Here is a 17,409-nt window from a genome sequence, read left to right as displayed (position 1 = left end):
TGAATAATACAGTGAATAAGCTAGACCTAACAGACATATATGGAATATTGCACCCCAAAATAGCAGATTACACATTCTTCTCAAGTGTCAATGAGTCATTCTCTATGATAGACCATAAGCTGGGTCTATTTTAACTTAATAATGTCTCAATTACTTTAGAAAGTTTGAAATCATACGAAAAATCTTCCCTGACCATAGCGGAATGACTCTAGAAATCAATAACAGGCAGAGAACCGCAAAATCCACAAAAATATGGAAGAAAAATAATGCTTTCTTAAGCAATCAGTGTATCAAAGAAGAAATTTCAAGGGAAATCAAAACCAGAAACAAAATATGAAAACTTATGGGATGCCATGAAGGCAGTAACAAGAGGGACATTTATAGGCTTAAATGCTTAAATTAAAAAAGAAGAAACAGCCAAAATCAAAGACCTAACTGCACATCTGGAGGAACTCAGGAAAGAACAGCAAAGTAACTCCAAAGCAAGCAGAATGAAGAAAGTAACAAAGGCTTGAGCAGAAATAAATGAAATTGTGAATAAATAAACTATAAAGAGAATTAACAAAACCAAAAGTTGGTTCTTTCAAAACTTCAATAAAATTGACATACTTTTCTAAGCTGACATAGAAAAAAGAGAATGTGCAAATAAATAAATCCAGAAATGTGAAGGGATGACCTTACTACTTACCACACAGAAATAAAACGGCTCTTAAGAGGATGTTATAAACAACTGCATGTGAACAAATTAGACAAACTAGATGAAATAGACAAATTCCTAGAAATATTCAAACTATGTAAATTGACTCCACAAGAAATACATGACTTCAACAGACCATTTACAAGAGATTGAATTATCATCAAAAAACCTCACAACCAAGAAAAGCCTAGGACTAGATAGAGTCACAGGGTAATTCTACCAATCACTTCAAGAATTACTACCAAACATGTGTACCACAAAATTTAAGAGAGTAGGAAGCACTATCTAACTCCTTTTTGACGCCATCACCCAAATGCCAAAAACAAATAAAAATACCATGAGAAAAGAAAATTACAAATCAATTTATCTTATGAATATATATGCAAAGATCCACAACAAAATACTTACAAATCAAATCCGACAGCACATCAAAATAATTATACATCATGATCCAGGAAATTTTATCACAGATATGCAAGAGTGGTTCAACATAAAATATATTCTATTTCAACAAATGAAGGAAAAACACATGGCCATCTCAATTGACATAGAAAGCCACTTGACAAAATTCAGCATCCTTTCTTGATAAAAACACTTAGAAAAATAGGAATAGAAGGAAACTTCCTCAACATGATAAAGGGCATATATGAAAAACCCACAGCTAACATCATACTGAAAGGTGAGAGGTTGAAAGCTTTCCCCTCTAAGATCTGTAACAAGGTAAGGATGTCCATTGTCACCACTGCTATTCAATCTTATACTGGAACATCTAGACAGAGCAATTAAGCAAGAAAAGGAAATAAATGGTATCCAAACTGGAAAGGAAGAAATAAAACTTTCACTATTTGCAGATGCATGATCCTATATGTAGAAAGTCCTGAAAAATCTACAACAAAACTACTAGGGGTAATAAATGAATTCAGCAGTGTGGTGGGGTAAAAGAACAACAAGCAAAAATCAATAGTGTTTGTATACACTAATAATGAGCATGTTGATGAGGAAGTCAAGAAAAATTCCCTTTCAATATCAGCTAAAGAAGCAAATATATAGGAGTAAATGTAACAAATGATATAAAAGACTTGTACACAGGAAACTGCAAAGCATTGCTAACAAATCAAAGAAGACCTAAATAAATGGAAGGTTATTAAATGTCCATGGATTGGAAGAGTAGATACAGTTAAGATAACAATTTTAACCAAAATAATTTATAGCTTCAATCCAATACCAATCAAAATTCCAAAAGCTTACTTTATAGAAATGGAAAAGCCAATTATCTACTTTATTTGGAAGGGTAAGAGGCCTCAAATAGCCAAAAATATCTTGAAAAAGAATGAATTTGCAGTACTCACATTTCCTGACTTTAAATAATACTACAAAGCTACCGTGGTCAAAACAGCATGGTACTGGCACAAAGATAGAAATATCAAACAATGGAGTCAATTTGATAGTTCAGAAATCAGCCTACACATTAATAAGGCTGTCAAGTCCACTCAAATGGGAAAGAAACTTCTCTCCAACAAATGGTGTTAAGAGAACTAGGTATCTATATGGAAAAAGAATGAAAGAAGACTCCTCTCTCAAATCATATGCAAACATTAATTCAAAATGGATCAAAACCTAAATATAAGACAAGATTATAAAACTCTTAGGAGAAAATTGAAGAAAGCATCCTCAAGATCTTGAGGTAGGCAACAGTTTCTTAAACTTTACACTCAAAGCACAGGCTATGAAAGGAAAAAAATACATAAATGAGATCTCCTAAAAATTAAATACTTTGGGGCCTCAAATAACTTTGTCACAAAAATGAAAAGACAGCCTACTCACTGGGAGAAAATATTTGGAAAGCACATATCTGATAAAGATTTAAAATACAGAACATATAAAGAAATCCTACAATTCAACAATAAAAAGACAAACAATACAATTTAAAAAGTAGGCAAAAGATGAACAGATATTCCTCCAAAGGGGATATATAAATGGCTAATAAGCACATGCATAAAAATATGCTCAACTTCACTAGCTATTTGGGAAATGCAAAGCAAAAGCACGATGAGGATAAGCAATGGTGGCTCAGTGGCAGAGTTCTCGCTTGCTGTGCCAGAGACCCGGGTTCAATCCCTGGTGTCTGTCCATGTCAAAAAAAAAAAAAATGCACAATGAAATCTCATTTCACACCTACTAGAATGGCTACTATTTTTAAAAAGCAGAAAATCCCAAGTGTTAGGATGTCGAGAAACAGAAACAGTCACTGCTGGTGGGAATGTAAAATGTTGCAGACAGTGTGGAAGACATTTTGGCAATACCTATGGAAAGTAGGTATAGAATTACCATATGACTCAGCATCCCCGCTGCTAGGTGTAATCCCAAAAGAATAAAAACAGGTAATCAACAGGTATTTTTCACATAGATGCTCATAGTGACATCATTCACAATTGCAGAAAAATGGAAGCCACTGAAGTGTTCATTAATTCTTGAATGTATAAACAAAATGTTGTATATGCATAGGATTTAGTATTATTCATCTGCAAAAAGGAATGAATTCCTGATGTATGCAACAACATGAATGAACCTTGAGGACATTAATCTGAATGAAATAAGCTAAACAAAAATGGACAGATATTGTACGATCTTACTGATATACATAATTATCAGTAAACTCATAGAGATAGATGTAGACTATAGGTTACCAGGGAAGAGATTGGCATAAAGAATAGAGAGCTGATGTCTACTTTTACAGAATTTATACTTAGGTTGATTTTAAAGGTTTGGAAATGGATGGTGTGATGGTAGCACATTATTGTAAGTGTAAGTAACAGTACTGAACTATGCATGTGAATGTTATTGAAAGGGGAAATTTTAGTACATATGTTGCTAGAATGAATGTTAGAAGATAAAACATGGAACTGTATAAAACAGTGGACCCTACTGAGGATGGTGGACTGGAGTTAATAGTACAAGGATATTCTTTCATGAGATATTATAAATGTACAATGCTAAGACCAGGTGTTAATAGTAGGGTGGCATACGGGAAAATACACCTAATGTAAACTGTTAATAATAGTTAATTATATCATTTTAATATTCTTTCATCAATTGTAACAAAGATACAAAACTAATGCAAAGTGTCAACAATAAATGGGGGTGTTTGCTAATGCTGCTGAAATGCAATAGACCAGAAATGGAATGGCTTTTAAAAAGGGAATTTATTAAGTTGCAAATTTACAGTTCTAGGGCTATATAAATATCCACACTAAGGCATCCAGGGAAAAACAAATAAATAAAATACCTTGACTAAAGAAAGGCCGAAGAGTCCAGAACACTTCTGTCAATTAGAAAGGCACAAGACTGGCATGGAGTCTTAGACTTCTGGTTTCAAAGAGCTTCCCCAAGGGTGTTTTCTTTCTGCATCTCCAAACATCTGGTTCTCATGTTGTCTCTGTCATTTCTGTCAGCTCTCCAAGTATCTGCATCTGAGGTTTCTCCAAAGTGTTCCCCTTATTAAAGGACCCCAGTAAACTAATCAAAACCCAACTAAAATGGGTGGAGTAACATCTCCATCTAATCAAAAGGCCGCACCCACAACTGAGAGCACCACATTCCAATGGAGATAATCTAATCAAAAAGTTTCCACCCTGCAGTCTTGGATCATGATTAAAGGACATGGCTTTTCTGGGGTACACAATACTTTCAAACTAGCACAAACTTTCTGCAAAGCTACAACTTCTCTGATTTGAAAATAATAATTATGATTTTAAAAACATCATGCTAAGTGAAAGAAACTAGAGGCAAAGTAGCACACTTATATGATTTCATTTATGTAAAATGCAATTGTAAATAAATCTATACAGACAGAAATAGATTAGTAGTTATGTAGGAATGAAGAATGATGGAGTGAGAGGTTACTACAGGGTATGAGTTTTTATTTTTGGATATGAAAATGTTCTAATATTAATTGTGGTTATGTATATACAACTCTGTGAATATACTAAATGTTATTGATTATATATTTTGGATGATTTATGATATGTGACTATATTTCAACAAATTGCTTTAAAATTAATAGGGTGGCATATTGGAATCCTGTATTTTATGCATAGTTGTAAGCTGTATAAATTCACAACTTCTCTAATAAAAAAATAAACAATTGGTGGCAGAATATAAAAAAGTTTCAAGGAGTGCAAGGGTGGTTCAGTAGTAGAATTCTCACCTGCCATGTGGGAGACCTGAGTTCAATTTCTGGCCCATGGACTTCCCAAACTAACAAGCCAATAAAAAAACAAACAAACAAAAAATTCAACAAATGGTACTGCAATGGGAAACTCACATGGAAAAAGAATGAAATGTGACCCCCCATACAGTATGCAAAAATATATAAATATTTATATATATATATATATATATATATATATATATTTAAGGTTTCAGGGTGGTGCAATGGTGGCTCAGTGGCAAAATTCTTGTCTACTATGCCAGAGACCCAGGTTTGATTCCTGGTACCTGCCCATGTAAAAAAAATGTTTCAGAGACTTGGACAAAGAAATAATCAAGGTCATTAAAATTTTTCTGGGGCCTCTGCTCCAAATGATCTCAGCCTTACTATCAAATATTTAACCATATCTCACCCCTCAAAAAACCTAAGATTTGTCATGATGAGACTATCTTTGAAAACTTGTCCCGTAATCAAACAGGCTGTTGTAGAGGAAAGTATCTTTCTCCTCATAAGGATAATAATTAGCAAGTAAAACCTTTGGGCCTCAGTTCATTTAGAGACAATAAAGATTGTGAGTCCACATGAAGTTGGCTTAAAGAGTTATCTTGTGGAAAGGAGTCAAATGTGTAGCATTTTTTGTAGTCATAACTACTTTTCAGGACTAGCAAAATCAATAAATGTAATGACACCCTTTGATACATAATATTTATTATGGCCTTTTTGAAAACTGCTGGAATAAGGCCCAAGCTGATGAAAATAATATTTGGCCCTATTTAGTCTTGTAAGCACTTCTTTATTTTTCCTTTTGAATGGGTCTTCTTGGATTTTTTTGTGTAAGGAAGGGAGTAGTGTAAAGGATAGAGATGACTGTGTTGACAAAGGGCAGACACAGGTAAGGCGATGCTTCTGAACTGAATGACATGGAAACCTAGCAAAACAGACAAATGGGGATAAAAGAGAAGGGTAAAGAGGAAATAATGAGATGTATAAGAGGGGTGTCAGGAGAAGAAAGAAGGATGACAAAGTGGAAGATAGATCACGTCAAGATGAAGGAGTATGGGTGAGGAGAAAGAGAAGAGGGTCTATCAAAGGTGGGGAGGAAGAATAAAAGATTCAGAGAATTTTGACTATGTGTAATTTTATGCTCACTGGATTTTTAACACTATTTTGAAACATACCTCTTTTGTTTTCCTTGGCTTCTCAGTCAAATACCGTGCAATTGGTCAGCCTAAACAAAGGGAATTTGTTCACTCATGGTTTTGGGTCTAAGAGAAATTCCAAATCAATTCATCATCAAGGTGATGCTTTCTTCCCAAAACCCGGCTTTCTAAATCTGGCTGCCTGTGATCCTTGGTCCTGGACTCCTTCGTGATATGGCATTGCACATGATGGCTTCTCTTGGCCACTCCATTCTCTTCTAGTCTCCATTGAATTTCAGCTTTTTCTTCCCATGGCTTTCTCTCTACTTGTCTGAGTTCCATTCTGCTTATAAAGTATCCAGTAATAGGATTAAGACCCATCTTTGGCCATACCTTAACTGAAGTAACCTCATCAAAATGCCCTACTTATAATAGGCTCACACCAACAGGAATGGATTAAGTTTAAGAACATGTTTTCCTTGGGTACATACAGCTCTAAACCACCACAGCACTTGACTGAAGATCCTCTTGGAAAATGGTGCACAAAAGAAAATAGATTTTTTTCTCCCTTCTCTGGATTATGTCTCTTGTCTCTTCAATCTTCATGATGTTGCCATGTGTTGTAATCTGCTTTGAAATTTATTATTTATTCATATATATATATATATATATATATTTGCTATTTCTCATAAAAAAAGAAAAAAGTCTATTGTGATGATAAAAAGAGTATATTTATTCCTTCTAGCCTCCAATGTTCTGGAGCAGCTACGAAGAAAAATCTGAGATGATGGTCAGGTATCCTATGACAAACTCTGGGATCAGTCCTGCAACTACTTGTGAAAGAATGCTTTGAAAATAAATGCTTTTTTATTTCTTTGGTTTGTATATATGTTATATTCTACAATTTAAAAAAAGTTAAAAAAAAACACTGTAGATAAGCCAAAAAGGAATTCAACTTGAAATGACAAAATTATAGAGGTGGAGAACAGTGCAATGCTTAGGGACGATGGGGAGAGTGGAGTAGGTGTGATTTAAAGGGGTAGCTCAAGAGAGAGCTTTGTGGTCATGGAATCGTTTTGTATCTTAATTTCAGTGGTAGCTACGTGGATATTAACATGTGCCAAAATGGTATAGGGCTATGCCCTTGCATTGTACCAATGTCTGTTTCCAAGTTTTGATATTGTACTACAGTTCTGTAAGCTGTAACCTTTGGGGGAAATTGGGTTAAGGGCACAGGGGACCTCTCCGTGTTGTCTTTGTAATTTCCTGTGAATTTATAATTATCTCAAAATCAAAAGTTTAAATGATGGTTAAAAAAAAAACAAAAAACCAAGGGCCATTTAATAGCCAGAGGAGGATAGAAGTGATTGGGCTTAGGAGATGCATTAACCAGTTGAGACTGGAAAAGAAGGAAGGAAATGACCATCTTGTAGGTTCAAGAGTAAATTTTAGAATTACCTTTAGAAAATTCTTTCTTGCTTGACTGGGGATAAGAGGGCCCATGTGCTAAGTTAAGGAGTACAGGAATGAGGCTTAGAAGGGGCTTGATTGATTGGGCTATGGTTTTGGCTACCATGACAATCTGGTTATTCATTTAAGAGATATTTTTGGATGGCCCAGGCAAAGAATTAGTGCTAGTTTTTTGGTAAAGGTACAGTATTTAAGAAATTAAGTATCTTTTGGTTGTGTTTAATTGATAGAAAGCTTTATTTTTTACACTGTTGTGTGAACATGGAGGACTAGGAAGGTTTTCTTTTTTTCTACTTCTAGAGCTCAGGTAAGGGTAATTAGTTATGCTTTCTGAGTTAATGTCCCTGGAGGCAAAACTTTGGCTTATTGAATTCGGAGGTCTAAATGCCTAAGAGAATAGAAGTAATTCCTCTGGTGGGGAAGTTTAGTAGTTTTATGTTTTGATTTTGGGCTTTTTTTTAGTTTAAGGGACTTTGCTAAATATATATATATATAATTAAAAATATATACATAACTTTTTGAAGTTAAAATTTTACTATATAGATGATATTATGTTTATTTTAGTCCCAACTATATCAGCATCATTTATATGTTGCAGCATGGAGGAATGCTAGTTTTTTAAGAGCTGCAGAACTTCTACTCCAAGTCTTGGGTGTTGAACAGATACTTAAAGTTCTAGTGAATTACCAGTTCATTCAAAGAGTGAAGGATTTTAGAATTTAGAAATAACAGTTAAAGCTTAAGAGCAAATGTGATTTTTCTAAGAGCGTACACTTTAAGCTTTATTTTTATAAGCATTTTAAATGAATTTACCTTTAGAAATAAAAGGATTTGAGAGCTTATTTTAGGGTTATTAATTACAAACTACAGCAGAAGCTTTGTCTCAGTTCACTCCCACACTTCTACTAGGGCTATGCCAATCCACAAGTAGAATACAATTTGTATACTTGCCTTGTTTTTCCTTTAAATTTTTTTTTTTGTTAAAGATGAAGTTTTCTCTTTAACTTTTTTATTGTATAGTATAACGTATATACAAAACAAAGAAATGAAAAAGCAATAGTTTTCAAAACACTCTCCAACAAATAGTTACAGGACAGATCACAGAGTTTGTCATGGGTTACCATATGATACTCTCAGATTTTTCCCTCTAGCTGCTCAAGAATAAAGGAGGTGAGAAGGCTTAAATATTTTTTTATCACCACAATCGATGTTTTTTCTTTTTTTGTGAAAAATTACATATATACAGAAAAACAATAATTTTCAAAATACAACACCATAGTTAGTTGTAGAACATATTTCAGAGTTTGAATGGGTTACAATTCCACAATTTTAGGTTTTTACTTCTATCTGCTCTAACATACTGGAGACTAATAAAGATATTAATCTAATGATTCAGAAATCATATTCACTTGTTAAACCCTATCTTCTCTGTATAACTCCATCATCACCTTTGATCTTTCTATCCCTCTCTTTAGGGGTGTTTGGCCTATGGCCATTCTGACATTTTCATGTTTGAAGGGTCTGTCATTAATATGGGGTATAGAGATGGAATAGCTGATGTTCTGGAGTGGCTGGCCTCTCTAGGTTCCAGGACTTATGTGGTCCAGGGACCCACCTGGAAGTTGTAGGCTTCTGCAAAGTTACCCTAGTGCATAGAACCCTTGCAGAATCCTATATATATTGCCCTAGGTTTTCTTTAGGATTGGCTGGAATGGTCCCAGTTCGGGTTTGGCAGCTTTTGATAGGTAGCAACGTCCAAGCTTGCATAAGAGCAACCTCCAGAGTAGTCTCTCGATCTATTTGAACTCTCTCTGCCACTGATATTTTATTAGCTACACTTTTTCCCCCTTTTGGTCAGAATGGATTTATAGATCTCATGGTGCCAGGGCCAGATTCATCCCTGGGAGTCATCTCCCATGCTGCCAGGGATACTTTCACCTCGGGATGTCATGACCCATGTAGTGGGGGAGGGCAATGATTTCACTTGCAGAGTTGGGCTTAGAGAGGGTGAGGCCACATCTGAGCAACAAAAGTCCTCCAGAAGGAACTCTTAGTCATACCTATAGGTAGGCTAAGCTTCTCCACTACCTACATAAGCTTCACAAGAGTAAACCTCAAGATCAAGGGTTTAGCTTATTGATTTGGGTGTCCCTAAGGTTTGACACAGCATCAGGGGATTTCCTGATGGTAAAGTTAAACAGTTCCATATATTTTTTCCAATTCCTCAAGGGACTTTGCTAATATTTTTTGATTATCTGCTTAATATACTTTAGGATGTACCCAGGCATTACATTAGGCTATACAGGCTTAAAGAATCTCTTTCTTATTCTGGATTCCCTGTGTTTCAATTGTTCAAATGATCTATCCAGATAGGCTTAATTAGATTATGTGCTACACAAATTTTGATTCCAGACCAAATAAACCTTTTAAAGATGAAGTTTGTTGTATAGCTGACCACTTGTACTTTTAGAGAAGCATTAGTGTAAAGTAGTGCAATACAAGCAAACTTAGATGTTCCTATGATTTGTAACTTTTAACATACAGATCAGCATCAGTATAGAAAAAAACTCTAAATATATTAGCATTACACCTATGCAAATTTAGTTAAAAGGAGGATAGAAAATCTCTTAATTATTGTAATACTTCTTTTTCTTCCCTTTTTTCTTAATATTTTGATTGAGAGGTCTTCACATACATACATTCCATACATGGTGTACAACTGATAGCTCATAATATCATCACAAAGTTGTGTATTCATCACCATGATCATTTCTTTGAACATTTGTATCACTCCAGAAAAAGAAATAAAAAGGAAAAAATAAAAACTCATACATACTATAACCCTTACCCATCCCTCTTATTGACTACCAGTATTTCCACCCAATTGTTTACCCTTTTTACCCCCTATTATTGATTTATTTATCATCCATATTATTTTACTCATCTGTCCATACTTTGGATAAAAGGATCATCGGACACAAGGTTTTCATAATCACACAGCCACTCTGTAAGTGTTATATCTTTATACAATCAACTTCAAGAATCAAGGCTAGTTTCCAAGCTGTCCCAACACAGCTCAACAGTTCCCATCCAGCCAGTCCAATACACTATAAAGTAAGGGATATCTATGCATAAGAATTACCTCCAAGATAACCTCTTGACTCTGTTTGAAATCTCTCAGCCACTGAAACTTTATTTTGTCTCATTTCTCTCTCCCCCTTTTGTCAAGAAGACTTTCTCAATCACTTGATGCTGGGTCCCAGCTTATTATGGGATTTCTGTCTCACGTTACCAGGGAGATTTACACCCATAGGAGTCATATCCCATGTAGGAGAGAGGGCACTGAATTCATCTCCCGAGTTGGCCTAGAGATACAGGCCAGATCTGAGCAACATAATAGGTGCTCTGGGGCTATTAGCCTTAATTTTAAATAGGTGTAGCCTATCCTTTGCAGAAATAAGTTCCACAGAGGCAAAGCCCAAGATCAATGGCTCAGCCTATTGATTTGGTTGCACCCAATGCTTGCAAGAATATCATAAGTTCTCCAAATGGGAAGTTGAATATTTCCCCCCTTTCTCCCCAGTCTCCCAAAGGGAATTGTAAATACTTCTTTTTATCCCCTGCCCAAATTACTCTGGGATATATCATGGCATCACAGTAAGCTGGACAACAAACAAAATCTCACACCCTGTTAAAGATTTCATGCGCTTATGGTGTTCAACTTAACTAATCATACAATAAGTTAAATTATGAAAAGCACTACCCAAAATATAAATTTTTTTGCACCAAGTAAACATTTCTCCCTTTAGTCTCACACAAAAGTTGAAGCTTTAAAATATGGACAATATCATCTTTTAACTGGTAATACTTTTTTAAAAACATTTTTTATTATGAAATATAAAGCATATACAAAAAGCAATAAATTTCAAAGTACTTTGTAAAGCATACTTATAAAACAGATTTCAGAGTTTGGTAGGTATTTTAGTTTGTCAGCCTCTAGTAGTATACTAGAAATGGAATGATTTAAAAAGGGAATTTAATAAGTTGCAAGTTTACAGTTCTAATGCCACAAAAATGTTCAAATTAAGGCAAGACTATAAAAGTGTCCAAACTAAGGCATCCAAGGAAGGATACCTTGGTTCTTTCCTTCTAGCTGCTCAAAGACTGGAATCTAAAAGAAACGTGAATATAATGATTCAACAGTCATACTCATTTGTTAAATCCTATCTTTTCTGCTATAACTCCTCCTCCTTTGAACCTTCTACCAATCTTTAGGGATATTTGGGCTATGCCAATTTTAAATTTTTCATGTTTGAAAGGGCTGTTGATAATAAGGGATAGGGGACAGAACAAGTAGATATTCTTGGAGATGCCAGCTCCTCTTTCAGGATTTATCTACTCTAGGAACCTATCTGGTGGTTGTAGGTTTCTGGAAAGTAACCTCAGTGTGTGAAAATTTGTAGAATCTCAGATAGAGCCTTAGGTGTTCTTTAAAGTTAAAAAGAATGATTTTGGTTGGGGGTTGGCAAAACATGGTAATTAGCAACATCTACCTGAAGCTTGCATAGGAGTAGCATCCAGAATAGCTGCTCAACTTTATTGAACTCACTTAGCCAATGATACCTTATTTCGTTACACTACTTTGCCCCTTTTTAATCAGGAAGGCATTGTCAATACCATGGTTCCAGGGCCATGCTCATCCCTGGGAGTCATGCCCATGTTGCCAGGGAGACTTTCACCCCTGGATGTCATGTCCCACATAAGGGAAATGGGTAATAATTTTACTTGCAGAATTGAACTCAGAGATAGAGAATACTTTTGAACAACAAAAGAGGTTTCCTGAAAATAGCTCTTAGACATGACTATAGGTAGGTTTAGTTTTTCTGCTACAGAAATAAGCTTCACAAGATCAAGCCTTAGGGTACTATCTCCCAGGAGGTCTGGGGAAGGCTGCCTCTCACTTCCACCACAACTGCTACACCCAGACCAGTATGACATCATGTTGGCCTACCCAAAAGCTACAACCCATTCAGGAATGATGTGGAGGATGAAGGCACCCACCCACCCCCTTGGAAGAATCTCCACAACCTCCTGGACAGGCCTAGCAACCAGCAACAGAGCCTGTGGTAGGAGGTGCTGTGCAGGGCTAAGGCCATGGCCACTAACACCCACAAGTCTATGAATTTGGGAATGTTGGGGTTACCTCTTGTGAGGAACTCATCCATCAGCAGAGAGGCTTGGAATGCACAGACTTGAGAATCAGTGAGAAGCACATCAGTAGCATTAAGAGTGTGTTTGGGGAGCTTATCAATTATTTCAAATCCAAACTGATGGATATGCCAGCAGGACAGAATGGCACCCTCACCCCCCAGTCCAGTAGCAGATGGAAGGAAGCCATAACTACAAGTAAAGAACAAGAATTGAAGTACCAGGCCAGCCACTCAAACTTCAGAAAACTTGGTAACTCAGACTCCATTACTGGAGGGCTGGTTCATACAGGAGCTCCAGCAGGTACCCCAAGAGCCTCCATCTCTGAGCTTATCACCAGAAGATTGACAGCAACAAAAATGAACTCTCCCTGGGACTGGGCCACTTGGAGGATAAAACCTTGGTGTTCTAGTTTGCTAGGTGCTGGAATACAACACACCAGAGACGGATTGGCTTTTAATAAAAGGGGATTTATTTTGTTGGTTCTTCAGAGGAAAGGCAGCTAACTTTCCGCTGAGGTTCTTTCTTACGTGGACGGCACAGGATGGTCTCTGCTGGTCTTCTCTCCAGGCCCCTGGGTTCCAACAACTTTCCAAGGGGTGACTTCTTTCTGCATCTCCAAAGGCCTGGGCTGAGCTGCAAGTGCTGAGATGAGGAATGCTGAGCTGCTTAGGCTGTGCTACCTTCCGCTCCCTCATTTAAGCACCAGCCAATTAAGTCAAATGTCACTCATTGCAGCAGACACGCCTCCTAGCTGACTGCCGATGTAATTAGCAACAGATGAGGTTCATGTACCATTGACTTATGTCCGCAGCAACAAAACTAGGTATGCTCACCTGGCCAAGTTCACAACTGAATCTAACTAACACACTTGGGGACACAGACAGAAATAGAGGAGTAAAATGACATTCTTGATTGGTTTATGATCAAAGTGGAAAAATAGATGTAATATAAGAAGCTCAGAAAGAAAAGTTTAACAGCTTTAAAGATGTCTTTAAATAAATTTTCCATTTATGATTGAAAGATCTTTTTTGTTGTTGTTGTTGCTAACGTCCAAGAAATGTCATTATGGTGGTATGTAATTTAATATGTTTGCAAATGTTGTAATAGAGTGGGTTTTAAGAGATTTTGTTATTAGGAGGAAGCATATGTCCCACTTTTTCTGAGGTCCAACACCTCTCTGAGTTCTTTCAACTGAATACTTGTTTCAGCCCAAGCACAAGTGTCCTTGGAGCCTGGCCCTGAATATCTGGGCCTTTGATTACATTTTTCACTCTGATGAAAATATGGAAAGAGTTAGGCAGAGGTCCTGGCTTGGAATTGCCAACCTCGATTTCCCTATGTGCTGGATTTCTCTCATTCCTTGACCTTACAATGAGTTGCAAGGGACTGAGCCAGTGACAAGCACAAAGAGATCTTCCCATGCTTTAGTTTAGCAGTCAGCATGCCACCTCCACCCACACACCACAGGGCACACTGTTCATAGTTCTCTCTATCCCCTAGCAAAGGATTATTTAATCCCAAAATGGAACACATAGGCCCTCTTTGGTGTTTTACAGATAAATGTCACCTCCTCTCCTCTCGCCCCTCTTTCCCTGGCATGTCATAGGAGGAGGAGTTCAGACTGGCCTTGCCTACTGTGATGCTGGGAAGTGTGTAAGGATTTGGGCAACCCATTCCCCGTTGTGTGTTCTCATCCTTAATTTCCAGTCTGTCACTGGAAACAGACTCTGAAACTGGATAGCCCTATAGAATTTGCAGTAATGGAGTATCACAAAGACATGGCCATGCAGTGGCCTTTCTCTGCTAAGCACTCCATCCCTCAGGCTGGATCATATCTGAGGTCTCCTGCCTCATCCAGGAGCCCCATCCCCCACCTGGCTCCCAGGAGATGACAACACATCCCTTTGTTCTCTGTCACCAGTTTTAGGACAGGAACTCCACAAATGGTGCCAACTTTGTGTAGATGGATCGGCTAAAAAAGAAAGAAAGAAAATCCTTGCATCATCACTCCTTTTATTTTACAAAAAGAATAATTTAAAATCATTCATTAAAATTAAATTCTGCAATGAAATGTTTTTTTCTACATTGGTGCCTTCAGTGAAATAATTGAATCCACAAGACCCTTGACTTTGAAAAAAAAAACTTACAACATTTTGAAGATGGTTAAAGGGGCTGATTTTATTGAAACTGGCCAGTAAATGGTTTAAAATAACCAGTGCCTTTCACCTTAAAGTGTGGCACTGACCTTCATGATCTTTGCTAAATTGCAGTCACAGGCTGTAGCCTATAAATAATAGTCACTTGGGGCAAAATAACCCTCTTAATAGTGTCACAGTAATGCATTCATACTTATGTAGTAGTCTGTAAAAGTTCCCTCTCCTAATGCACGATGTTCGAAAAAATACTGACTGCCTCCATTGGCAAACACTTTCCATGAACTTGCTCTTGTCCCCATTCCTCTGCAAAAATCCCAAAATGTGAGAATGCGATCAAAGGTAACTACGAGATATTGGTTTATCAGATGAATTCAGCATCAATTTTCTCTTGATAACCAATAAAAGGAAAATGTTAAACCTACACTCAGCCCGAAGAAAACTAGTCTTAAAGCTTTCAGCGAGAAGGCTGCTCAAAAGCATAAAATCAGAGAGAAAAGCAGCAGTCTGGCATACATTTCCACTCATTCTCATGTTTTCGGTTTTCTTTCCTCTCCAGCACCTTTCATATAAGTCATTATAACTGTTTCTGTTTATTGCCACTAGACGTAAACTCATGGAGATTTGTTATTATACCTTATACCTAAATTTATTTTTCAAATAACTATGGATAAAGGCCATGACCAAGCAATCTTTAATGGCCTTCCTGAGGAAAACTGCTATTTTGAACACTGAGATTAGTGAATTAATTGACTTGAACTATCGTAACATCTTATTCTATTTATCTTCCCCATCTTTGGTTGGAGTGATAAAGCCAATCACTCTCCTTCCTTTTTTTTAACCCCAAGTATGTAAAAGGAGAGTCACCCTCATTTCTAGAAATGTCTTCCTTTAACATGGTGGAAGGCACCTTCTTGTTCAAATGCTCTGTTCTAAGGCCTTAGCCAACACTCTGTCTTTAAGCGACATGTTGGCTGGCTACAACAGCCAGCCATCTTCTTTCTGCCTGGTCATCAGCCTCTGTTCCCTGGCCTTGAAGGACTGACTATTTACATTTCTTTATAAAGCCAAATTGCTTGTGCATTTTCACATAGAATGAAGGAAGATCTAAAAGGCTCCAGGATCTTCTTACATGATGATTGTAATCAAAAGGGAAATATTTTATCCTATAACTTGCACACATCTCACAAAGATACTAAATAAAGGATCAATCCTGGGATCAGCTATTGGAAGTCTACCATACTACAGCCTAGACCAATGAAAACTCCTCACCAGGTGAGGTCCATAAGACAGATTTTGATTTCCACATCTCCTCTAGGAAGAAACTCTGCCTTCAAGAAAGTTGTTCTTCTAAATTTAGGTTACTTGCTAAGTGTGCCATTAACTTCAAAATATGTGCATTCTCTTAGAGGAAGCTGTTTCTAACATCTACTTATTTGTGACTTAACAGCAATGGGGTTTCCTTGTGGGTGTCATCTTTACATTCTTTAGGAAAGGAGACTTGAATAGAGCGCAGATTGAAATAAAAAAATATATGCAGTGCATTTTAATTTCTGTTCTCTAACTTCTTTTGCTGGATATGTAATTTTAAATATACACTACAGCAGTTTAGCAAATACCCTATAATTTGTTGATAAAGATCTATTCTGCAGAATCTTTAAAGTTACCAACGTTGTTAAGCATCTTCTGTGATGAATGAAAAGCCTTGCATTCAGAATGATGAACTAGTCTATATAAGTGCTCATAGGGTGTTGGGGAGGGAAGGTTTGCCTTTAATTCAGAGTCTGTATCAGAACAGCTCAATGGTTTCCATTCAACAGATGATCATATTCCATGAAATAAAAGGTGAAGCTGCTTTTATTGGGGTTTTTTTAGGTGCATGGTCTGGGAATCGAACCCAGTCTCCCACGTGGAAGGCAAGCATTCTACCACTGAACCACCCATGCACCCGTGAAGCTGTTTTAAACTTAAAAAAAAAGAGTAAGCCTCAAGATTAAGGGCTTTGCCTATTGACTTGGTAGTCCTTAATAGTTGAGAAAGTGTCAGGGGTTTCCACAGAGGTAAAGATAATAGTTCCATATTTTTTCTCCCCTCCATCAAGGGACTTTGCCAATACTTTTTAATTATCTGATCAACATCCCCTGGGATACATCCAAGTAATACATTAAGTTATACAAAATTACAAACTCTCATTCTTATTCTGGGCTCCATGTGTTTGAGTCAATTAAATGAGCTATCCATACTGGTTAAGTTAGATTATGTACTACAGAAAATGTAGGTTTTGGACAAAATAAACCTCTCTTCATTTGGTCTCACACAGTAGAAGGAGTTCTAAAATACGGACAATGTCATCCTTTCCACTATATTCTGATTTACCTTAGTCCTGATCCAACCACCTCATTGCGTGCCTCATGACTTCACTCATTTCTGTAGCCATGCAATATTCCATCATATGTATACACCATTCTACTTCCAAGTAGATTTATCCTTCAGCCACCCCCATGCATTGGGGATCATGTACAATGTCCA

General features: G+C 36.8%; 1 protein-coding gene and 1 pseudogene across 8 annotated transcripts in view; one reads left to right on the top strand and one right to left on the bottom strand.

The window, feature by feature from the left end:
• The window catches only part of LOC143670263 (uncharacterized), a 277,128-nt gene that overhangs the window by 228,421 nt on the left and 31,298 nt on the right, over window positions 1-17,409 (bottom strand). Inside the window, exon 6 of one of the 8 annotated variants that reach the window (XM_077144946.1) lies at window positions 14,375-14,699. The exons of the other annotated variants lie outside the window; for them this stretch is intronic. Coding sequence (XP_077001061.1) covers window positions 14,651-14,699 — 49 coding nt within the window. The 3' untranslated portion in view covers window positions 14,375-14,650. Of the gene's footprint in view, window positions 1-14,374; window positions 14,700-17,409 lie in introns of those variants that run through there. 8 annotated transcript variants of the gene reach the window in all.
• LOC143670951 (synaptosomal-associated protein 29 pseudogene) lies at window positions 12,512-13,710 on the top strand (annotated as a pseudogene).

This window comes from Tamandua tetradactyla, chromosome X, assembly GCF_023851605.1.
Source record: "Tamandua tetradactyla isolate mTamTet1 chromosome X, mTamTet1.pri, whole genome shotgun sequence".
In the NCBI taxonomy this organism is placed as follows: domain Eukaryota; kingdom Metazoa; phylum Chordata; class Mammalia; order Pilosa; family Myrmecophagidae; genus Tamandua; species Tamandua tetradactyla.
This window is presented reverse-complemented; position numbering and strand designations above follow the sequence as displayed.